This window comes from Arvicanthis niloticus, chromosome 3 (genome assembly GCF_011762505.2).
Source record: "Arvicanthis niloticus isolate mArvNil1 chromosome 3, mArvNil1.pat.X, whole genome shotgun sequence".
Taxonomy (NCBI): Eukaryota; Metazoa; Chordata; class Mammalia; order Rodentia; family Muridae; genus Arvicanthis; species Arvicanthis niloticus.
Window position 1 is genome coordinate 62,998,743 of NC_047660.1, and position 25,866 is coordinate 63,024,608.

The window sequence follows — 25,866 nt, forward strand, 5'->3', positions numbered from 1 at the left end:
TAAATAATTCCCAACTCTCCCCTCTGCTTTCTTTAATGCAACAGAGGTGACTTTCCACTTCCAGGATTAAGATTTCTTAACACCCTTGCCTTTCTCCTAGGTCTATAGCAATGGAGCACTGATGTGCGGTCAATCAAACTCTTAATGGCTTAACATGGGCTTTACCACCTCTCTTCTATTAGTGTAAAAAAATATACATACATGTATATGTATGTATTCATACACATATATTTTATATATACATATGTACACACACAAACACTAACACAGAACAGATAACCCCTGCCAGGCTTCTACACTCCTGTTATGATTATTACACAGGTTTATCTCTATGAGGAAAGGGAGGCAGAGCTGCTGCTGCAAGCGAGATGGAGACTGACCCACCATCTCCCTTGGACCTACCTGGCTCCAGAAAGCTGCCTTTATCTAGGCATGACATCTGACTATAGACTTTTGAGACAAACAAGCAATGACATCTACAGATGACAGCCTTGGGTCTCTGCAGAAGCATGTGAACTCTCTTGCTGGGGCCTAGTAACTGCTAAACTTGGGGGCATTTTCATGGTAGTGAGAAATAATGTTATATCAATGTAAATGAACCCACTGTTGTTTAGAAACTGTTCAGGAAACTGAACAGTCTTGCTCGAGAAATTTAAATCAACTGAGTGATTCAGTTGGTTTAATGATATCTTGTTGCTGGGTCCCACCCCTCACTGCCCATTTTGGTTTATGTGATGTTTTATCCCTGCCTCCTCCAGTTTTTAAATCAGCAGATAATAGCATTGCAAAAACCAGTGCTAAACAGTTCTGGTTCAGTACCAAGCTGTCCCCAAATAGAGGTTGAATACTTTAGTGAGGTTTCTCATTAAAAAATAAATCAGAGATATGGGAAAACTCCACTAAGTAAAGTCAAAGTCTACCATGGGCTGGACAGCCTCTGAGATTTGTGCCATGTGGAGAACTCCTTAAAATGCAGGGCTTCTTCTCTGACCTTGTCTGGGGAATTCAAAACCTTCTACCAGCAGAATGTCGTATAGCTTTAGTTAGATTCCAGGATCAACTTCTTTTCTCCTGATAAGAACTAGCTAGAACCTGAGCTTCCTGAAATGCTTCCCATGCCAAAGAGGCATTTGGTACCCTAAGCCCTCAACCAATGACCTTTGCTCATCTTGGATGTTCCTACCCTCAGTCCTCTAAATTATATAAGCCTTGAATCACACTGAGTAAAGTTGGTATGACTCACCTCAGCTGGTCTGGTGTGATCATTCATGGTACATACTCATAGTGCTTCTGACCACCTGCTCTTCCCCCAGCCCTTCCCCCCCCACCCTTTCCTGTTCATAATCTCTGTTCCCATTACACTTGTGGACCATATCGGCTGATGATCCCTGAGGACAAGAAGAGCTGCAGCTATATGATAAATTATTTTTGAAAACTGAAAATGGAGAACAACAAGATGACTCAGAAGGTCAAAGCACTTGCTGCCTACATTGTGTGATGTTATTCACTGGTATCAAGGGGAGTTTCAAAGAATAGAATTTTTGGCACTGAGCAGAACCCGGGCAGCAGCTCTGCCACCAATCTCACAGAACCCAGAGGAAGCAGGCCTCCCAGGAGCTCTAACCTGGGCAGTGTCTTAGGTAAGCAGACAGCAACACCCGCCACAAACAGGGAGTAACTGGGACCCACTAGGACCCAGAAAGTCACTCCTGGCCTGGAGCACTGGTTCCTTCTATTCTGAAACTGAGCACTGAGCAGATCTTGGGCCCCAGCTCTAACCTCAGTAGTAACACCAACCCCACACAGTTCTGATACAACAAGATAATAGGAAAGACAGGCTTCAGTCAGAAACAGGGCAGGTAGCACTAAGGAGATCTGGATGGTGAAAGGCAAGCATAAGAATAAAAGCATCAGCAACCCAGGGTATTTGGTATCATTAGAACCTAGTTCTCCCACACAAGAAAGTCCTGAATTCCCCCATATCACTAAGAAAGCAACATTCAGATTCAAAACCCCTTCTAATGATGATGATAGAGGACTTTAAGAAGGACATAAATAACACTCTCAAAGAATTTGAGAAGAACACAGGTAAACAGGGAGAAGCCCTTAAAGAGGAAACACAAAAATCCCTTAAAGAATTACAAGAGAACACAACCAAACAGGTGAAGGAATTGAACAAAACCATCTAGGACATAAAAACAGAAGGAGAAACAATCAAGAAATCACAAAGGGAGACTATCCTAGAGATAGAAAACCTAGGAAGGGTGATATGTAGGAGGAGCTAAGGGGGAAGGAGTACCGAGAGGAAGAGAAGAAGTAAGGAGAGGAAAAGAAGAATGAGAGGAGAAGCTAGGTGATGAGAGACAGAAAGAGAGAGAAAGAGGGGGGGCATGGAGGCAGATGTTCACGAGTCTCCACCAGTCAAAGATAGTTGATATGTCTAGGTTGGGTATTGGGTTACACTTCTGTTTGAGCAATAACAAACTTATAAAGCCTTTGATTAACATTTTTAAAAGATTGTATAAAAGCAAAAAGGAAAAGGGGGCATGGGATAGGGGTTTTCTAGGGAGAGGAAATGGGGAAAGGGGATGGCATCTGAAATGTAAATAAAATATCCAATTAAAAAAAAAAGAATTACAAGAGAAAACAATCAAACAGGTAAAGAAATTGAACAAAACCATCCAGGACATAAAAATGGAAGGAGAAATAGTCAAGAAATCACAAAGGGAGACTACCCTAGAGATAGAAAACCTAGGAAAAAAATCAGGAGTCATAGATGCAAGCATCACCAACAGAATACAAGAGATAGAAGAGAGAATCTCAGGTGCGGGAGATACCATAGAAAATATTGATATAGCTGTCAAAGAAAATGCAAAAAGTTCTTAACACAAAATATCCAGGAAAACCAGGACACAATGAGGAGACCAAACCTAAGGATAATAGGTATAGATGAGAGTGAAGATTCCCAACTTAAAGGGCCAATAAACATCTTCAACAAAGTTATAAAAGAAAACTTCCCTAACCTGAAGAACGAGATGCCCATAAACATACAAGAAGCCTATAGAATGCCAAATAGACTAGACCAGAAAAGAAATACCTCCCTTCACATAATAATCAAAACACCAAGTGCACAAAACAAAGAAAGAATATTAAAAGCAGTAAGGGAAAAAATGCCAAGTAACATATAACGGCAGACCTATCAGAATTACACAAGACTTCTCACCAGATACTATAAAAGCTAGAAGATGCTGAACAGATGTCATACAGATCCTAAGAGAACACAAATGCCAGCCCAGGCTACTATACCCAGCAAAACTCTCAGTTAACATAGATAGAGAAACCAAGATATTCCACAACAAAACCAAATTTACACAATATCTTTCCACAAACCCAGCATTACAAAGGATAATAGTGGGAAAGCTCCAAGAAGGGAAATTATAGCCTAGAAAGAGCAAGAAACTAATCCTCTTCCAACAAATCCAAAAGAAGATAGCCACACAAAGATAATTCCACCTCTAATAACAAAAATAACAGGAAGCAACAATCACTGTTCCTTAATATCTCTTAACGTCAATGGACTCAATTCCCCAATTTAAAGACATAGGCTAATGGACTGGATACATAAACAGGACCCAGAATTTTGCTGCACACAGGAAACCCACCTCAGTGACAAAGACAGACTCTACCTTAGAGTAAAAGGCTGGAAAACAATTTTTCAAGCAAGTGGTCCTAAGAAACAAGCTGGAGTAGCTATTCGATAGTCTCCAGCCCGAGAACACAAAGGGGGGGTGGAATTTGAGAGCAGGGAGGTGGAAATGGGAGGATGGTGGGCGCACACCCTCATAAAAACTCTCAGAATTATATGGATTAGACATGACAGAGGCAGGCTGCCAGAAGACTAGATTCCAGAATTCAAACAAAAAATTACCTTGATGCTAAAATTTGTTTTGAGAATTGTATATTGCAGAATACACAGCCTTGGTGTATCTAATCATTGAGCAAGCTGAGCAGACCTGCTTGAACCTCTGATGTCCTGGAATCCAGCTGGATGCAGTGAAGACAAAGATGTCAGAGGCTTATCAATTTACTCTTCCCCCTGCCCCTCTTTTAATACCTCAACGCCCATAATCAACTTGAAGAAGTTAATGAAGAGTCGGCGCCCCTATTCCCTGGGCTTGGGGACTGAGGTGGCTAATATTGGGCTGTCTTTCTAGGGAAAAGTAGTGGTTTTGTTGGAATAGGGATGATTAGCTAGCATTTATTACATAACCATAACCTATTGTTAAAAATATGTATAATTGTTATTAAGATGAAGTTATAATTTCTTAAATGGTACAAAATTTACTTTGATTTCAAATTTATGGTTTTCATTGGTACGAGCTTCTTATTGATATAAAAGTGAGATGAATATTATTAATGTCATAGGCATTGTGCCTGTATAACACATTTAGGAATACAAGGCTTAGACCCAGACTTTCTTTAATTTTTTTAACTGATTTGAGATGGTTAGCCTGTGAGTTAAGGGGCTATAGCAAATTCATGGCTCTGAGTTTATTGTTAGGGTGTTTTCTATATTTTATTTTAGAAATAGCTGAGAAGAGTTAACAGACAACCATCCAGATTGCCTTACATGGATAGTTGATTTTCAAAACATCGGAAGTTTACAGAATTGACATTACAAACATTTCTGTATTAATGTTCATTTTGACTAGAGACCTGTCTGCTCTTGACAGCTTCCTGTCTTGGATTCTAAGAAGAATCTTAGCATCTTTGGAGTTACTCCAGTTGTGGTGAGACAGCCACTAGGCAAGAATTGCTTCTTTTCATCTACAGACAATTGACTGTCCAGAAATGACACACTTGCAGAATAGTCAACTGATTATATCTGCCAAGACAGAGTAATCAGCCCTTAATAATTCTGCATCACTAGGCCTGTCAAATGACCCTGGTCCAGAATGCTGAAGATTGGATGCTCCAACATTTTGTAGTATAGGGAGTGTCCAGGTGTTCAGCAGTCTCTATAAAGTGGCTAAGTTTTAGAAGCTATGCTTTGTGATTTCCATAATTTCAGTTAACTCAGTCATTCTGGATTTCTGACAGGGTTGAAAACTTATAGTCTCATAACCAATCCTGGCTATTTACTTTGAGAAAACAATTTGAGAGGATGTTTTTCAGCTGACACTCATTCTAAAGCCAAGAAAAAGCCAGGTTCAGAGCTAAGTCTTTTAGTTAGGAGGGATGATAGAGGTTCTGTTTATTCCAAAATGATGGACTGGGTATTAGGTCTATCTTGTACCTTACTGACACAAATTGATATAGTTATGCTCTAATTGTATTTTGAGAGAAAAGTTGTATTTTAACAGGAAGGGTGATATGTAGGAGGAGCTAAGGTGGGAGGAGTATGGAGAGGAAGAGAAGAAGTAAGTAGAGGAGGAGAGGAGAAGCCTGGTGATGAGAGAGAGAAAGTGGGGGGGGGGGGACATAGAGGTGGATGTTCCTTTCTCCGCCAGTATATTTGATATACCTCGGTTGGGTATTTGGTTACACTTCTGATTGATATTGAGCATTACCAAACTTATAAAGCCTCTGATTAACATTTTAAAAATTGTATAAAAGCAAAAAGGAGAAGGGGGCATGGGATAGGGGTTTTCTAGGGAGGGGAAAGGGGGAAAGGGGATGGCATCTGAAATGTAAATAAAATATCCAATAAAAAAATAAATTAAAAAAAAATAAAAGAAAGATCCAGAGTAGGATATTGTGAAAGCTCACAGTGAGGTGTCCTGGTTACTCTTCTCTTGTTGCCTTCAGCTTTGAAGGGAGTAGAGACAGGCTGGGCATCACTAGTTCCTAGATTAACATTCCTTGAGTGGCCAATGCACCTATGAGCAGAGTTAAGCAAATAACAAGCCCAAAGTAAAGAAGATAGGCACAGAAGGAATGCAGAGGTACCAGCCTTCTACCCTGCTTTTAGTTATCTTATGGGCCCAAGGGAGGTGGCTGTGGTTTTCTGTTTTGTTTTGGGAATCAAAAGCAGTTTCTAAGTACCTGTTATAGACACCTTAAATTAACATTTTTAACTTGCTGAAAATGCCTTTAGAATCCAGAATTTTGATCATTCCTAAATGTGTCTGTTATTCACATTAATTAAGAAGAGATAATAATGTCTCAGCTGAAGATTTTGCATCCTTTTCCTTCATTTTTGTTCCAGAAAAAAAAAAAGTCTCACTAAAAATAGGTTTTTCTTCCTTAATTTTAACCTTTCAAACCAGAAAATTTCTTCTCAGGTGTCTTAGTCTATTCTGTGTTGCTGTAATATACCACCACAAATAAACCATAAGCAATGATGTGTGTTTGGCTCACTGTTCTGGAGGTGCAGAGGTCCATGGGCCTGGGAGGATCTAGCCACATGTGCACACAGCAGAGGGCAGTATATGGTGAGAGAGTATGCCAATCCTTACCACACTTGCTTTATTTGCAACTTTCGTTGTCTTGTTTTTATTTGTATGGCTGTTTTATTAATATCTCTCTCCTCCAGTCCATCCCAAGCACCACAGGATATATTTGTCTATCATTCAGTCTCTTGTACAATAATTGCATGACTGCTATTCAAAAATAGTTTTTGAAAAAAAGAAATTTACCAAATTAAAGTGACTCAATAGAACATTGCCTACAGTATCTTCAAGAAACTTTTCAAGAGATTGTTTACAGCTTTCATTTAACTGGACATATTTCACACATTTTATTTTAAAATTATAAGACTGTATATTAGTATTTAACCATATGTTAGTGTTTTGCAGAGCATTTGAAAATTACCTACCTAATACCACACATGCTCAAAATACCCTCTTCCCTAACAGAGATAGGACTACTGAAAAATTGGCATGTATTTTTTCAGAACTTCCTCTGTACCTTTACATACTTGCATACATACCTAGAAAAATACTTAATACTATTCTGGAAAAATGAGGACAAGGAGACCTGGAGAATTTCTACTTGAGATGGCAACAAAAACTTTCCTACATATGCAAGCATGTGTGTGTGTGTGTATCTGTATGCATGCATGTATGTGTGCATTTACATGTGTTTATATGTATGTATGAGTGTATTTATATGTATGCTTGTGTACATGTGTTCATATATATGTATGTGTGTGCACGAATCTATGTACATGTGCATGTATATATGCATGTATATGCATATGTGTATGAATATATATGTGTGTCTGGTGTGTATATATGTGTATGTGATTACATATGTATATGAATGCATATATACATATATATTCATATGTGTTTATGAATTTATGTATATATATATATATACATGCATATGTAGGCATGTATGTATATGTGTGTATGTATGTGTACATATGTACAAAAATAGTGTATTATGTATATATGTATATGTATACATATGTATGTGTATATGCATGTGTATGTATATATGTGTGTACATATGTATGTATATGTGTGTATGCATATATATGTGTATATGTATGTATATGCATACATAATGCTTTAAAATCCACACAGTTCTACTTTTTAAGCATTAAAGAATAACAAAGTAGATGCTACTTATCATGGGGCTTTATTTTTTATCATTTCATCTGTATGTTTTGTGTATCCATAAATTGTTAGGAGCCATGCTGTGTTTGCTGAAGTAGCTATACGCTTGCCATTAGAAGATGGCGCTGGCTTCCTGTTCCTGGTTCTTCTTGGCCTTGGTGTCTGCAGCTGTGCGCACGCATAGGCGCGAATTTTCCCCGCTGATAGTACTATCAGTGGATATGTAAATGAGACCCCAGTCTATAAGCCAATGAGGACAGATCATGTCTCTTTGATAGTATATAAGTCAGTACATTCTGGGGCTTGGGGTCCTTCCTTTGTTCTCCATCTTGCATCCTTCTAACTAAAAGAGCTGTAACAATAAAAGACGCTGTCAGAAGAATCTTGAGTGTGACGTGCTCCTTATCGGCGAGGTAGCGTGTCGCAATAAATAATTTTTGAAAAATTATTTCATCAAAGAAAGATTCTTTTTCTAATATGACAAACAACCTGTGGGTCATCCTGCTTCATCTAGAGTCTGGAGTTGTAGTCTATGGTCAGAAATCTCGCCTCTCACCATCTCACAGTAACTTCTCTTTCCCATTTCTACACCTTTCAATATGCCAGAAAATTGGTGTCTTAAACCCTTGCCAGCAATTATTAATTTTGATTAGTAACATCATCAGATAATAATGCTATTTTAGTCTTTACTGATAACATCAAATTCATATAGCGAAGATCCTAGCCTGGAAGAATTGCTAGAAAAATCTCTGCCTTTTTCCTCCAGAAAACCACATCTGTAGGGAGAGTGCATTGTTCATTTCATTGTCAGGGAATTTAGATAAGATTAGCTGCTTTAAAATCCACAGTTTTACCTTTTAAGTATTAAAGAATAATGAAGTAAATGTTGCTTATTATAGGACTTTATTTTTTATCATTTTTATGAGTATCTGGAAAGGTATCTCATTATTAAAGTTTAAAATTTTTAAATAAGTGAACTATGTTTTAAAATAAATTCACTAAAAATACTCACACAAAAAAAGAATAGAGTATTCGCTGTATGACTTTCCCTTGCAGATTTTAACTATAGGGGTGAACTGTTTCCTAAGTAAAACATAATTAAACTAGAACATAACTAAAGATGGGGAGCTGACACAGCCAGACGTATGTTTTAGAGCTCTGTTGGAGACCATGGTGACTATAACTAATAGTGATGGTTTGGGGGTTTTGTTTACTTAGGTTTTGTCTTAATTTTTGATACAGAATCTCATGTAGCCCAGGCTGGTCTTGAACTCACTATGCAGCCAAGGATGATCTTGAATCTCTTGTCCTCTCTCCTCTGCCTCCAAAGTTGTAGAATTACAGTACTGTTCTACCAAATTCCACTTAATAACTGTGAATTTCATAACTAAAACTCACTAAAAGATTTTAGATGTTAATATGGAAAGTATCTGAGATAATTAATAGATTAATTAGCTTGATTTAGTCATTGCTCTTGTACACGTGTAACAGAAAAATCATGTTGTGTGACATAATTACATACAATCTTCATTTGTCAAGTTAAAAATGCAATGAAAAGAACCTAATGTAAGCAATCTGCAATCAGGACGCCTCCCCAACAACAGTGTCACTCGAGGCTTCCTTTCACCTCCTCTGCTGAAAGGTTAGACAGCATCAGTGACCATCATCATCAGGTCATCTTTGGTGAAGAGAGGCCATTCTCACTTGAGAAACCCAGTGTTAGCTGCAATGGCATGGTACAGAATGGCGCATTGTTGGAGAGAGCCTTTTTCTCAACAAAGAAGTTAGAACTAGGTCCACACACTAAAATGTTAATCACAACTTCATGAAGAACATTAGACAATTTACTCATCTATAAATGAGTTGCCAGTTAATTGTGGTATCTCACTTAAACAGAATCTGAAGTCACAAATGGATTTCCTGGTGCATAGTAACATAGTGGGCTTCACTGTGGTGTTTCATCTGTAAGCGTGGAGGACTCTGCTGCTGTTCAACCCCTTGTTGCTCCCTTATGTGCACTAGTCCTATTCTCGAATAGTTCTTTGTACTGTCGTAGCCTTTTAGGTTTAGTGTTTTGTTTTTCCCTTCTGAGATTACTCATTAGAGTTAAGGGGAGATATTATTTCTCTTATGATCCTCAATGACAGCTCTTCCAGGGTGAGATTTCCTTTTTGTGTTGGAGTGCTGGTTACTTTTTATCAGCTTTACACAATCTAGTCACCTGGGAAGAGAGAACTTGAGTGAGGAAATTGCCTCCATCAGATTGACTTGTGGGTGTGTCTGTGGGACATTGTCTTAATTGATAAATGATGGGGAGAGCCCAGCCCATTGTGAGTGATACCATCCCTGGGCAGGTGGTCCTGGGCTATATAAGAAGGCAGGCTAAGCAAGCCATATGGAGTAACACTCCTCCAAGTCCTCATCTTCAGCTCCTGCCTCCAGGTTCCTGCCTTGACTTTCTGTCCTGGGTTCCTTCAGTGATAGACTATGACCTATAAGCTAAGCTGAAATAAACATTTTCTCCCCAAATTGGTTTTGTTCAGTATTCATCTCAGCAAAAGAAACCAATTTAGGACAGTTGGTATTTCAAGTTAGTCCTTTGTGAGTTGTTAGGGGTTTTCTGTCTTTGTTTTTGTGTTGGTTTGAGGTTTTGTGTCTTTGCATTTATAACACAAGTTTCTTTGTGTTAGAATGTGGCCCACTGCCTCAGGAATGTTATCCATGGTCCTTCTTAAACAAGTTGTTCCATTTCTTTGAAGAGAAGTCCTATTTGTAGCCTAAACCTTAGGGCCTCAGGGTGGTCACTGAGCATATCAGCAAGACTGGGGACAAGGCAGTGTCAGCTCTCTGCCTCTGACACAGAGCACACAGCTCAGAGATCTGAGCTCTAACAAACTGAAGAGCAAACCCCAGAGTAGGAATATAGGCCCAGCATTGAGTCACTGTTCCTTGGAGCTCTGTCCTGCAGCTGTTTGAGGTGGGCCTGACAACTGCCCACAGCTCACTCCTTTCAAGCAAGTTGACTGGTTCTCTGGGACCAACAGAGGGAACACACACAATGACTTAGAAGGGAAATCTGTCTTTTTCTTTTCCAAACAAGTCCTATTTGCTTTTCTAAAGGAATTGATTTATTTGCATGTGACTGTATACATGTGTGGGGATGGAGCTGGGAGAGATGGGGCAGAGGGCATTGGGGCTGTGTGCATGCAGAGACCAGAGAGGGCACAGAGTGTCCCTATTAGTCTCCACCTGTTCTTTTCCAGCAGTGTCTCTCCCTGAACTGTAAGCTTATATCTTCTCTCTTAGCCTGGAAGCTGTCCAAATCTGTCTCTTACATTGGGAAAGCTGGGGTCACGGCCCACAGGGAGCACCCAGCTTGTTACATGGTGTGTGCTGGGGTTGAATTCTGGTCATTGTGTGTCCCGGTCGATGCTGCTCCACACTGCCCCAGGTTTGGGGGCCAAGTGCTCAGGTCCGTGGGTCAGTCTACGGGGTCTAGCAAGAGAGAGTGGGGATGGAAGGACAAGAGACATGAAGAATGGAGACAAGACAGAGGGTCCGATCAAGTCCCTCTTTATTGAAAGGAAATCCTGGGTATTTATAGGCCCAAGCAGGGGAACATAGCTGAAGGCACTTTGACACGTGCCTTGCAGCTGTGGGCACTATACAACAAAACAGGCTATTTGAGAAAAACAAAATGTTTATCAGAGTGTGCTCAGTTGTTGAAAAACAAGTCTCTTGTCATGGCATATGGCCTGGTGGCTGCAAAGACAATAGCTGTTTTCTGTTAGGAGTCAGCTCCCAACAATTGTGGTTTTGCATCGAGCACCCTTTACCAACCATAACTGCCTACCCAGTTATCTGCTTTTTCTGTAAATACCAGTTTTATTGTGAGAACACAAACACACAAGTTCACACAAAGAGAGACACATGCACACACACAGACACACCACACACACACACATACATAGACACCACTCACACACAAATACACAAGCACACACAGAGAGACACATGCACACACACAGAGAGACACACAGAGACACACACAGACACACAGACACACACACATACACACACACATGTCCTGGACCACTCTGCCCCACACTTGGGGGCCAAAATGTTCCGGCCCGAGCTGCTGCTCCAATCCTCAGGTCAGGGTCTAGCAAGAGAGAGAGTAGAGATGGAAGGGAAGAGACTCAAAGAATGGAGACAAACCAGAGTGTGTGGCTAAGTCTCAAGTCTCATTTATTGTCTCTCTCATGCAAGGAAATCTTGGGTATTTATAAGCACAAGCAAGGGAACACAGCTGAAGACACTTTACCACATGTACCTTGCAGCTGGGGTCACTAAACACAAAACAATATATGTAGAATAAACAAGATGTTTATCAGAGTGTACTCAGTTGTTGTAGGCTGTTGAAAACAAGTCTCTTGTCAGTGTATATGGCTTGAGATGGCTCTAAAGTTGATAGCCTCTTTCTGCTAGAAGTCAGCTCCCAACACACACACACACACACACACACACACACACACACACACACACTGTATTAGTTACATTTCTCCTCTCTGTGACCAAATTCCTAACAGAAAACAACACAAGGGCTCTCAGCACTTTCATAATCCTTTGCTCCTGGAGAACTCCATCTGTTAGGCAGACTCTGCCTTCCTGTCTGACCTGACAGGCTGTTCCCGCAGTCTCATGCTCAACCCTGATCCTGGACTTTGTCTCTCCCAGTGTCCCATGCTCATGATATTAGCAGGAAGTACTTCAGCAGTGCAGCCTAAATCACGTTCCCTTGAGTTGCACTTCAGATTCTGGCTCCTGGGTCCCAGTCCCCATGGAGGGCCTTACTGGCACAGCTGTGCCAAGTTAAAAGGTGAAGTTCTCAGGTCCTTTGGCAGAGCCTCAGCAGGGTCCACTTGGTGCAGCCAGTTTAAGGCAAATTAACCTTTAAAAAAAAAGAGAGAAGATACAAATTAAAGTTAAGTAAAAACATAAATTTATTCAGTTGCCCATATCTAGTTCCATGATTTGAGAAGGTAGACTCTGGGCCATGGGATGCTCTCTGAGGAGGGAAGTACCAGGGAACAGAGAAAGCTCATACTTTGGGAAAGCATCTTGCCTCAATAGCCTGAGTCAGCCTCGTGTGGAACAAACATCATTCTCCATTTGGAGAAGGAACACACAAAGGTCTGGGAAGGAGATGAGTCTCCCTTTAAGCTAGAAGTAACTCCTGTGGAGCCTTGGCATCTTCTCCCTGTGCCAGATGTCCCACAAAGCTCTTCTGTATCACCTCCCTCCCCGACTTCCAGCCTTTCTAAAGCTGCCCACCTGGCACTGTCGGCAAGTTCCTGACAGCTCCAGCACTGCCCACAGTACAAAGCTCAGGCATAGGCCTGGGGGATTAAAGAAGGACTCAGACTCGGGTCATCCATTATGAGAGAATGCCAATGCCTTTACTGGGCAGGTTCAATACATACACCAAGCCAGGGAAGGAAAAACACAAACTCAGGAAAAAACAGGAACTCAACTGGGGGGCAATAGGATGTCAAGTGTAAATTCCCTTCCTGGGGCATCATCCTTCAACAGGATCTTTTGTTCTTAGAAAAACTGCAGAATGTTACTTTGCAGACAGCAGCACTACACACACACACACACACACACACACGCACGCACGCACGCACGCACGCACATGCACGCGCACACGCACACGCATGCACACGCACATACACACATCTATACTCAGGACTTAAAGTCTCACTTGGGGTCCTAACCCACTAACATAGGTAGGTCTAGGCTGTGAGGGAATCCTCTTCTGAAGGAAAGCTTGATTGAAGATCCAGATGTCCAATGTTGTGCTCTTGTCACGACCAAATCCATGTGCTCAAATGTAGCAAGAAGGTCTGAACAGCCGGAGGGACTGAGAGACCATGATCTATACCAGTACCTATTGCAACGGACTCCCTCACATCTTCCTGGTGAGAGTTTTAAAGCTTTTATTAACAATCTGTTGTACTAGTGGTGACAGCCAGGGTATTCCTCTGATGTTAGTCTATCTTATATCTCAGCAAAGAGGATTCTTTTTTTACATTTTTTATACTTTATTTATCAGTATTTGTATATACATATACATGCATACATATATGAACAATAATTAAATAATAAGATGTATTTAAAAAGCATGGGGGTCGGGGAGAGTGGGAGGAAGGAGAGAAAGGGGAAAATCATACAAATACAGTGCTCATATATAAAACTCCCAAAAAGGAATCCAGTTCTCCAAAATGTTCAACTGATTAACCGGCATCCCACAATATGAAAATAAACATGACTTATAATTATGTTGAAGGACATTTTAACTCATTACAAACTTTGAAGTTTAAAATGAAATCAATAAAAATTATTTTACCCAGCATATTAACAAAAACCACAATAATGTTTTATAATTCAAAGTATTTCTGAGAACAAGAAAATGGATTGTCAGGAGCTAAGTCGGCAGAGCCAGGGGAATACCGAGCACCATTTCCTTTTTCCTTTTCCTTTTTTTTTCCATCATCAAATCACAATTTTCACCCTTTAACACAGGGACCATAAACATGAAAATGCAGGATGTAGGGAAGGGGATGACACAGGAGCATAGGTATTCAGGGGAGTACAGATATCCTTCAGAACAGGGTATCAGCTAGATGAAGGTTCAGGGGTCAGGTCACTATGACTTTGCCTATGATTCACTTGTCCTTATGTAATTAGGTGCTATCCACCAAGGCTGCCTATTTACAAGGCCTATAACTACTCAGGCTGGTAGATTTCCACAAAAGCTGCCTATTTACAATAGTTTATAGCCATCTGTTTCAATGTTTTTCCATAGAGACCCAAGACTTTGTGTTAGCAGGCATGAATGTCAGGCCTATTGCTGATTTTAGGCCTTCAGTGTATAAGCAGGGCTGCCCCTGACATCTCCTCCCTTCTCCAAGGATAGAAGGGCTGTGGCGATTCTAATCTTGCCAAGGCGGGGATAGAGGCCTAACCTCCAGTAATTAAAGGGGACCTTGTAATGGCTCCAATCTTCCCGTCGTTGTTCAGTGAAGCATGAGGGCCATACTCGTCCTGATATCTTTTTCCTGGAGAGGGGATACTTTTGACATCAACCCCTATGCAGTCAGGCTTGTCCTTCAGGGAACCCAGAAACATATTTTTAAATTTTTATTTATATTCCCTTGCAGTGCTTAGCCTCACAGCCTAAGCAAGAATTCAGATTGCCAGACAGAGGGAGTTCTGGGTGGCCCCTCTCTGCTTGGTCTAGGGGCAGAAGTCCCCTTTTTTAGGTTGGGTGGAGATGGGGCTTGGGAACACCTTGGATAGAGTAACAACCTCATCTAGAGTCTCGTGATCCTCCATAGCTAACTTATGATAATGTATCTGAATAAATTTTGCTATCAGATTATCTATCTGTTGTTTCACAAATTTAGTCAGCCTATTTAAGGCCCAGGGACCAAAGGAAATAAGCAAAAATAACCCAATTAATGGTCCCAAGATGGAAGGAAGTAGGGTTAACAATCATGGAGAGGTTGAGGACCGATTCTTGTACAAGCTCTCATTTTTCTTTTTCTCTCTCTGTCTTTTCTCAAGACCTTCTCTGGCCTTTTCCATGCTCTCTTTAATCATCCCTGTTTTGTCTATGTAAAAGCAGCATTCTTCTTTAAGGGCTGTACACAGTCTAGAGCTGTATATAGTCTTTTCTATTGTAAAAGAGAAAATCAAGTCCAATAAAGTCCTTTACAATTTTGGGGGATCGCATCAGACAGTGAAACGAGGGATTTCTTCAGATTAGTGATGTCAATCTATAGCTGTTTGATGTCCTTGTCAAAGGCCCATCGGATGTCTGAGTAGTATAAGTCCGGAGGCCAGCATCAGGATTAGAACTCCTAATAGCAGACATCACGGGTGATTAATTTTTACCTGGAAAGGAAAAAAGAAGGGAGTTCTCAGGGAGAATTTCTCTTCCCTGGATGTCAATTGTTATTCATCTTATTTATAATTGGGCCTGGCTTTGTGGGGGTATCTATTTAATTCATTAATCTTTTTGGCGGCCATTTATCTGTGCCTTCTGTGGTATCAAACAGGCATATCAATCCTCGGCCCCATATAGGAACTGGGTCCTGGCCATTCCATTTAAGGGTAAGAGGGTTCTTCCTCATCGTTGTGGCATAGTTTTTATTGGTCTCAGTGATGCCAGAGGCAGTCAGTGGCAGATTTGCCATGAGCTTTCAGTTTTAGAAAGTTAAGAGTAAACAAGGCATGCTCCTTCCACTCTAAGAGAGTCATGGAGACACTATTTAAAGAAATATAATTCTTTATTAATAATCTCTTTTATCAAAGGACTATTATAAAACAGCCAACTCAATTATATTATTGATATAATATGTCAATTAATGAGAGCTTCTACTTTTTGTAAAATTGCTCCTCTTTTGTCAATTAATTATTGAGGGAAATTAGGATTTGCATCTCTCTTGAGAATATTAAACAGAGACATAAATTCTTTTTAGAAGAGCTTAAAATAAGATCATAGCCAATAAGCATCTCCTGGAAACTTTTGAAAATCGTTTGAAATAAGTAAACTAATTTTTTGAAATTTTACATATTTACCTTTCACTGTTACCTCCTCTTCCTTTCTCCCCCAAAACCCCTTATCCCATACCCCCTCTTCCAATTTTATGAGGGTGAGTTCCCACCATTCTCCCAATCCCACCTCCCTGCTCTCACATTTCCCAACACTAGGGATTCAAACTTTTGTGGACCGTGGTCCTCCACTTCCACTGTTGCCTAATGAGGCTACCCTCAGTTACCTATACAAGTGGAGCCATGAGTCCCTCCCTTTCTGTTCTCAGGCTGGAAGTTTAAACCCTGAGAGCTCTGGTTGAGTATTATACTACTCCTTCAAAAAAAAAAAAAAAAAAAAAAAAAAAAAACGCACTTTGGTCTTCCTTCCTCCTCTTGAGCTTCATGTGGTTTATGCATTGTGTCTTAGGTATTATGAGCTTTTGGGCTAATATCCACTAATCAGTGAGTGCATGCCATATAAGTTCTTTTGTGATTGGGTTACCTCACTCAGGAAGATATTCTCAAGCTCCATCCATTTGCCTAAAAATTTCATGAACTCATTGTTTTTAATAGCTGAGTAGTACTCCATTATGTAAATATACCACATTTTCTGTATCCATTCCTTTGTTGAAGGACATCTGGGTTCTTTCCAACTTCTGGCTATTATAAATAAGGCTGCTATGAACATAGTGGAGCATGTGTCTCTGTTGTATGTTGAAACATCTTTTGGGTATATGCTCAGGAGTGGTATAGCTGGGTCCTCAGGTAATACTATGTTCAATTTTCTGAAAACCGCCAGACTGATTTCCAGAGTGGTTGTACCAGCTTACAATCCCACCAACAATGCAGGAGTGTTCCTCTTTCTCCACATCCTTGCCAGAATCTGCTGTCACCTGTGTTTTCAATCTTAGCCATTCTGACTGGTGTGAGGTGGAATCTCAGTGTTGTTTTGATTTGCATTTCCCTGATGACCAAGGATGTTGAACACTTCTTTAGGTGCTTCTCAACCATTCGAGATTCCTCAGATGAGAATTCTTTGTTCAGCTCTGTACCCCATTTTTAATAGAGTTATTTGATAGTCTAGAGTCTAATTTTTTCAGTTCTTTGTATACCTTGGATATCAGCTCTCTATCAGATGTAGGATTGGTAAAGATCTTTTCCCAAACCATTGGTTGCCGCTTTGTCCTATTAACAGTATCCTTTGCTTTACAGAAGCTTTGCAGTTTTATGAGGTCCCATTTGTCAATTCTTGATCTTAGAGGGTAAGCCATTGGTGTTCTGTTCAGGAACTTTTCCCCTATGCCCAAGCGTTTGAGGCTTTTCCCCATTTTCTCTTCTATTAGTTTCAGTGTAGCTGGTTTTATGTGGAGGTCCTTGGTCCACTTAGAGTTGAGCTTTGTACAAGGAGATAAGTATGGATCAATTTGCATTCTTCTACATGCTGACCTCCAGTTGGACCAACACCATTTGTTGAAAATGCTGTCTTTTTCCACTGGATGGTTTTAGCTCCTTTGTCAAAGATCAAGTGACCATAGGTGTGTGGGTTCATTTCTGGATCTTCAATTCTATTCCATTGATCTTCCTGTCTGTCTCTGTACCAATACCATGCAGTTTTTATCACTATTGCTTTGTAGTATAGCTTGAAATCAGGGATGGTGATTCCCCCAGAAGTTCTTTTATTGTTAAGAGTAGTTTTTGCTATCCTGTTTTTGTTGTTGTTGTTATTCCAAATGAATTTTAGGATTGCTCTTTCTATCTCTGTGAAGAATTGAGTAGGAATTTTGATGGGGATTGCATTAAATCTGTAGATTGCTTTTGGGAAGATGGCAATTTTTACTATATTAATCCTGTCAATCCATGAGCATGGGAAATCTTTCCATCTTGTGAGATCTATTTCGATTTCTTTCTTCAGGGGCTTGAAGTTTTTGTCATACAGGTCTTTTACTTGCTTGATTAGATTCACACCAAGGTATTTTATATTATTTGTGACTATAGTGAAGGGTGTCACTTCCATAATTTCTTTCTCATTTGAGTAGAGGAAGGCTACTGATTTGTTTGAATTAATTTTATACCCAGCCACTTTACTAAAGTTGTTTATCAGGTTTAGGAGTTCTCTGGTGGAAGTTTTGGGGTCACTTAAGTATACTGTCATATCATCTGCTAATAGTGAAATTTTGACTTCTTCCTTTCCAATTAGTATCCCTTTAACCTCCTTTTGTTGCCTAATTGCTCTGGCTAGGACTTCCAGTACTATATTGAATAGGTAGGGGGAGAGTGGACTTGTCTAGTCCCTGAATTTAGTGGAATTGCTTCAAGTTTCTCTCCATTTAGTTTGATATTAGCTACTGGTTTTCTGTATATTGCTTTCACAATATTTGGATATGTACCTTGAATTCCTGATCTTTCCAAACTTTTATCATGAAGGGGTGCTGAATTTTGTCAAATGCTTTCTCAGCATCTAGTGAGATGATCATGTGTTTTTTTCTTTGAGTTTGTTTATATAGTGGATTACATTGATGGACTTCCATATATTGAACCAACCCTGCATTCCTGGGATAAAGCCTACTTGATCATGATGGATGATTGTTTCGATGTGTTCTTGGATTCTATTGGCGAGAATTTTATTGAGTATTTTTGCATCGATACTCATTAGGGAGATTGGTCTGAAGTTCTCTTTGTTTGTTGGGTCTTTGTGTGGTTTAGGTATGAGCGTGATTGTGGCTTCATAGAATGAATTGGGTAGTGTTCCTTCTGTTTCTACTTGGTGGAATAGTTTGAAAAGAATTGGTATTAGGTCTTCCTTGAAGGTCTGGTAGAATTCTGCACTGAAACCATCTGGTCCTGGACTTTTTTTGGTGGGTAGACTTTTAATGACCGCTTCTATTTCTTTAGGAGTTATGGGACTGTTTAGATGGTTTATCTGCTCCTGATTTAACATTGGTAACTGGTATTTGTCTAGAAAATTGTCCATTTCATCCAGATTTTCCAATTTTTTGAGTATAGGCTTTTGTAGTAGGATCTGATGATTTTTTTGGATTTCCTCTGTTTCTGTTATGTCCCCCTTTTCAGTTCTGATTTATTAATTTGGATACTGTCTCTCTGCCCTCTGATTAGTCTGGCTAAGTGTTTATCTATCTTGTTGATTTTCTCAAAGAACAAGCTCCTGGTTTTTATTGATTCTCTGTATAGTTCTTTTTGTTTCTATTTGGTTGATTTCAGCCCTAAGTTTAATTATTTCCTCCTGTCTACTCCTCTTGGGTGTATTTGCTTCTTTTTGTTCTAGAGCTTTCAGGTGTGTTGTCAAACTGCTAGTGTATGCTCTCTCAAGTTTCCTTTTGTAAGCAGTTAGAGCTATAAGTTTTCCTCTTAGCACCGCTTTCATTGTGTCCCATAGGTTTTGGTATGATGTGTCTTCATTTTCATTAAATTCTAAAAAGTCTTTCATTTCTTTCCTTATTTCTTCCCTGACCACATTATCATTGAGTAGAGTATTGTTCAATTTCCATGTGAGTGTGGGCTTTCCCTTGTCTTTGTCATCATTGAAAACCAGCCTTAGACCATGGTGATCTGATAGAATGCAGGGAATTATTTCGATTTTTTTTTTATATCTGTTGAGGCCTGTTTTGTGACCAATTATATGATCTATTTTGGAGAAGGTACCATGAGGTGCCGAAAAAAAGGTATATTCTTTTGTTTTAGGGTGAAATGTTTTATAAATGTCTGTTAAGTCCATTTGGTTCATAACTTCTGTTAGTTTCACTGTATCTCTGTTTAGTTTTTGTTTCCTTGATCTGTCCATTGCTGAGAGTGGGGTGTTGAAGTCTCCCACTATTATTGTGTGAGGTGTAATGTGTGCTTTGAGCTTTAGTAAGGTTTCTTTTATGAAAGTGGGTGCTCTTGCATTTGGCACATAGATGTTCAGTATTGAGAGTTCATGTTGGTTGACTTTTCCTTTGATAAGTATGAAATGTTCTTCCTTATCTTTTTTGATAGCTTTAAGTTGAAAGTTGATTTTATTCGACATTAGAATGGCTACTCCAGCGTGTTTTTTAGGACTATTTGCTTGAAAAATTGTTTTCCAGCCTTTTACTCTAAGGTAGTGTCTGTCTTTGTTTCTGAGGTGGGTTTCCTGTATGCAGAAAAATGCTGGGTCCTGTTTGCATATCCAGTCTGTTAGCCTATGTCTTTTTATTTGGGAATTGAGTCCATTGATGTTAAGAGATATTAAGGAGAGGAGATTGTTGCTTCCTGTTATTTTTGTTAACAGTGAAGGCATTGTTTGTGTTGTTACCTTCTTTTGGGTTTGTTAGAAGAGGCTTACTTTCTTGCTCTTTCTGGGGTATAATTCCCCTCCTTGTATTGGTGTTTTCCTGCTATTATTCTTTGTAGTGCTGGGTTTGTGGAAAGATATTGTGGAAATTTGGTTTTGTCATGGAACATATTGGTTTCTCCATCTATGGTAATTGAGAGTTTTGCTGGGTATAGTATCCTGGGCTGGCATTTATGTTCTCTTAGGGTCTGTATGACATTTGTCCAGGATCTTCTAGCTTTTATAGTCTCTGGTGGGAAGTCTGGTGTAATTCTGATAGGTCTGCCTTTATATGTTACTTGGCCTTTTTCCCTTACTGCTTTTAAAATTCTTTCTTTGTTTTGTGCATTTTGTGTTTTGATTATTATGTGACAGGAGGTATTTCTTTTCTGGTCTAGTCTATTTGGCGTTCTGTAGGCTTCTTGTATGGTTATGGGCATCTCAGTCTTTAAATTAGGGAAGTTTTCTTCTATAATTTTGTTGAAGATATTTATTGGCCCTTTAAGATGGGAATCCTCACTTTCTTCTATACCTATTATCCTTAGGTTTGGTCTTCTCATTGTATCCTGAATTTCCTGGATATTTTGTGTTAAGAAGTTTTTGCATTTTGCGTTTTCTTTGTCAGTTGTGTTAATCTTTTCTATGGTATCTTCTGCACCTGAGATTCTCTCTTCTATCTCTTGCATTCTGTGACTCCTGATTTCTTTCCCAGCTTTTCTATATCCCTGATAGTCTCCCTTTGTGATTTCTTGATTGTATCTACTTCCATTTTTATGTCCTGGATAATTTTGTTCAATTCCTTCACCTGTTTGGTTGTGTTCTCGTGTAATTCTTTAAGGGATTTTTGTGTTTCCTCTTTAAGGTCTTTCAACTGTTTATCTGTGTTCTCCTCAATTTCTTTGAGGGTGTTGTTTATGTCCTTCTTAAAGTTTTCTATCATCGTCATTAAAAGTGGTTTTAGATCTGACTCTTGCTTTCCTGGTGGTATGGGTAATTCAGGACTTTCTAATGTGGGAGAACTAGATTCTGATGAAGCCAAGTAACCTGGGTTGCTGGTGCTTGTGTTCTTGCATTTGCCTTTTGCCATCTGGATCTCCTTGGTGCTACCTGAACTGTCTCTGACTGGAGCCTTGTCTTTCCTATTATCTTGGTTGTGTCAGAACTGTTTGGGATGGGTGTTGCTACTGGGGTTATAGCTGAGGTCCAAGATCTGCTCAGTACTCAAGTGGAAACAGGAAGGAACCAGTGCTCTGGGCCAGGAGTGAATTCCTGGGTCCCTATGGGTCCTGGTTACTCCCTGTTTGGGTAGAATAATGCTGTCTCCTGACCTGAGAAACTGCCCAAGTTAGAACTCCTGGGAGCCCTGCTACCTCTGGGGTCTGCGAGGCTGGGTACAGAGCTGCCTTCCGGGATCCACTCTGTGATCGGGCCCAAACAGGAAGGAACCGGTGCTCCTGCCCAGGAGCTAGTTTCTGGGTCCCAGTGGGGCCCAGTTACCCTAGCAAAGAGGATTCTATGCTGGATTCTAATATGACCCAGTCATTCACCAGTCTCAACATTACATCAGCCAATCCCCCTGCTAATAGCTGTCAGCTATTAATAATATAGGATGATGATGATGATGGGCAGCCTTTGTGTAAGAGGGGGCTAAGAATGCTGTGCTCTGGAGATGCAGTGGGAAGAATTTCAAATGTTCACTAACCATCTGTTGGGGTGATCCAGTCTATATCCACAGAGTTTAGGATTCTGTCCTCAGAGCCCCTTGTGATGAAGCTTAGGTGAAAAGCCAATACAAAGAAAACATGAAAATAGAGGAGGGCTTTACAAGGCAGGGAAGGAGGACAATATAAAAGAAGAGGGAAGGAGGATGGAAAACAGTACTAAGTGATGTCACTTAAGCTGACAATGCTCACCCCAAAAGCCATATACTCTCTAACAGAAACACCAGTACCAGGCATGGAAAGCCTCCTTTTGAGTTATTTAGTCAGGGGAGTCCAGGTAACTTCTAAAACAAATGTGGATTATTTTTGTTGCCCTTAATGCCTCCCAGATCTTGAAAGTAATTCGCTGTTGCTGAAAAAAGATACACTTTGGACACAGGCCTCAAATAATTTAAGCTAATTCTAACCTGAGAGTTTCCTCCCTAAGGACTAGCTATGGTAGTAATGGAAGGTGCTCTGCAAGCTACCAATGGAGGGAAACAACCAAGAGTCCTAATCATGACAGCTATAAACCACAATGAGCATCATAACAAGGTATCCCTTAAGATGCACTAGTGGCACTTATATCCTGACAGTAACCAAGAGCTGTCTAATTAGATTTAAAGCCTGCTCAACAGGAAGAAAGGCATGCTTGGGACTGTTCAACAACAGGAGGACAGGCATGCTTGGGACTAGAAATCTAACCAATTCCTGGAGCTAGTGAGATCATGGATTTTAAAGAACCTACTGCCACCACTTTTCTAAACCAGCTTGATTCCTTACTGCATTCTAAATACTTATCCATATGCCCACAAATACAGGTAGCTCTCCTCCCTCATCAAAGAAGCTTTTTTTTTAAGAGACAGAGACCACTACAAAAAACCACAAGTGTTCAAAATGCAGAGAACAAAGAATCATGGGACATCCAGCTCCAATGGATATACCTACAACACAACGCCTGAACCTAAGGCTCAGGGAACATATCAGAAGAGGGTGAAGAAAGATTGTAAGAGCCAGAGGGTCAGGAAATGGTCTGTGTGATTGACCTTCCTAGAAATGACAAAGAGGCTTCACTCATGATACCTCCATAATATAGCTGCCAAAGGGGGCTGAACAAGTAATAGCTACCAATAGACATGCTAACACGGGAGGGGGAATCTCAGGGGCTCCAAGCCTAAAGGAAGAGCTACAGGCACCTGAGGAATGCTGAAGGCAGAAGAAATAGTCTTCCTCAGAGCTGAGCCTCTGATTGGTTGTCCAATACTAAGTAATCAGCTCTGAAATTATATACATATAAGCAACACTAAACAAACTCAATGGGTCATTTTATTTATATGTTTATGTATTTATATATGTGTAACAATAATAATTTTTTAAAAGCAGTTCTGGGGCTACAGAGATGGTTCCATGTTTAAGAGTGCTTACTGCTCCTCCAAAGAACCCAAAGCCACACCAGGCCAGTATAGTTCCATCTGAGAGGTTTATTGTAGGGGAAGGGGGGAAAGGGGAGAGATGGAGATGAAGGGAGAAATGAGAGAAAAGAGAAAACGAATGTCAAGAGAGTCTGCCTTCTATTTAGGCTGTGACATAATCACTCACAAGTAAAGGGAGGAGGTAAACCAAATGGACTCTGAGAATTTATGGCAATTGCCATGGCAACAGATGCTCAGGTTCCTGTCTACTATGGGTGACTTCACTGTCATTGCTGGGTTAGGAGACAATCTGCAACCAACTGTAAAGCCAGTTCCTGATACCAGCAGTAAGAATATTCAAGTCTAATATAGATATCACAATTGTCACTGTATTGCCTATATTCTACTGGCACAATTTGGGATGGCCATAGTAAATGGCTACTAGAAAAATGACTGGAGTTCATAGAGCTTTGCTGATGCTCATGGCCCAGGGATCAAATTATGGAGGGATCCAGAGGACCAGATGAAGAAAGATATTAAAGCCCACCCCTCTATAAGTAATTACATATGCCCATGGGTCTTAAATGTGAAGTATTTCACCCATGAGTAAAATTATTTCCTGAAAGAAAACAATGATCATTAGAATAGGTATGACCTCCATAGATTCATATTTTTGAGTACTCAGTCCATAGGGGGTGGCACTATTAAGAGATGTGGCATTGTTAGAGTAGATGTGGCCTTGTTGGAGGAAGTGTGTCTCTGTAGAGGTGGGCTTTGAGGTCTCTCATATAAGTTCAAGCTACACCCAGTGTGGAAAATAGTTTTTTCCTAGCAGCCTTTGGATAAAGATGTAGAATGCTCTGCTCCTCCAGCCCCATGTCTGCCTGCACATTGCCATGTTTCCTGCCATGATGATAATAGACTGAACCTCTGAAATTGAAAGCCAGCCTCAACTGCATATTTGCCTTTCCAACCAATGACCAGTACAATTTGAAACCCATCCCATGGGCAAGCACCAATCCTTAACACTATTAATGATACTTTGTTATACTTGCAAGCAAGTGTCTATCATGGCTGTCCTCTGTTGGGAGCTGACTTTTAGCAGAAAGCAGCTATCAGCTTTGTAGACATCTCAAGCCATATACCCTGACATGAGACTTGTTTTTCAACAGCTGAGCATACACTGTTAAACATCTTGTTTATCCCACATACCTTGTTTTGTTGTTTAGTGCCCACAGCTGCAAGGCGCACAGGGTATCCACGCCTGCAAGGCATGAGGTGCACGTGCTAGCCATGCAATATATGCCTTTAAGGCATATGTCATATCCACACCTGCAAGACATGTGGTATCCACATGCCTTCAAGGCACATGGCATCCATGTGGCAAAAGCATATAAATACCCAAGACTTTCCTTCAATGAGACAGACAATAAGAGAGACAATAAATGAGACTTGAGACTTGATCAGAACCTCTGTCTTGTCTCCATTCTTCACATCTCTTCCCCTTTATCCCCACTCTCTCTCTTGCTAGACCCTGGCCTGCAGACCAAAACGGCAGAGCAGACCGGGACATTTTGGCCCCCAAGCATGGGGCAAAATGGTCCACAACATAGTAGCTCCAAAGCATGGGGCAGCACGGGTCTTGGGTCTCAACATTTTGGCGCTCAACAAGAGGCAGCGGGAATGAGAGACCCAGTGAGGGACATTACCAGAAGAAGGATCTGCTGAAAATTCAGAAGTTAAACAGAGGTGATTGCCGCAGGAATCTGCTACCTCGAGAAAGGTATAATGAAAATGGGGAAAGAAATAAGTCAGCCTGAACTCAACTCTCTGTTTTTGTTTTGTTTTTGCTGCTCATGTCTGCTTTTGTTTCATTGTTTGAATGCTGTCTTTCATGTTCAAAATAAAAAGGTGGTTGTAGATCCCAGAAAGGAATTACAGGAAAAAATATCTTTTCTTAAACAACAAATAGAGTTAGAAAAGGAGTATCAGGACTTAATCACCTACAAAAATTAAAGACAGGGAAGTGGTTTCGAGAGGCCAACTGCAAAAATCCCCCAGATTCTCACATCCTCAACCCGAAGTCCAAAGAAGGTCTCTGTTCTATAGCTTTAGTTTAGCCACAAATCATTGAGAGGAGGGTGACGCTGAGGCTTTCCCTGTATCAGAGACCAGAGACAATCAAGGGGTTGCTTGGAGACATCACACAGGGTTTAATTTTCAAATTATTAAGGAATTTAAAAATGCAGTATCTCAATACGGTGCCACTGTTCCCTTTA

At 40.3% G+C, this 25,866-nt stretch overlaps 1 protein-coding gene across 1 annotated transcript in view; it reads left to right on the forward strand.

The window, feature by feature from the left end:
• LOC117705604 (mast cell protease 4-like) overlaps positions 1 to 25,274 on the forward strand; it is a 41,535-nt gene extending 16,261 nt beyond the window's left edge. Inside the window, 1 exon segment of the mRNA XM_034498344.1 lies at positions 25,119 to 25,274. Coding sequence (XP_034354235.1) covers positions 25,119 to 25,274 — 156 coding nt within the window.
• Positions 25,275 to 25,866: the final 592 nt, after the last annotated feature.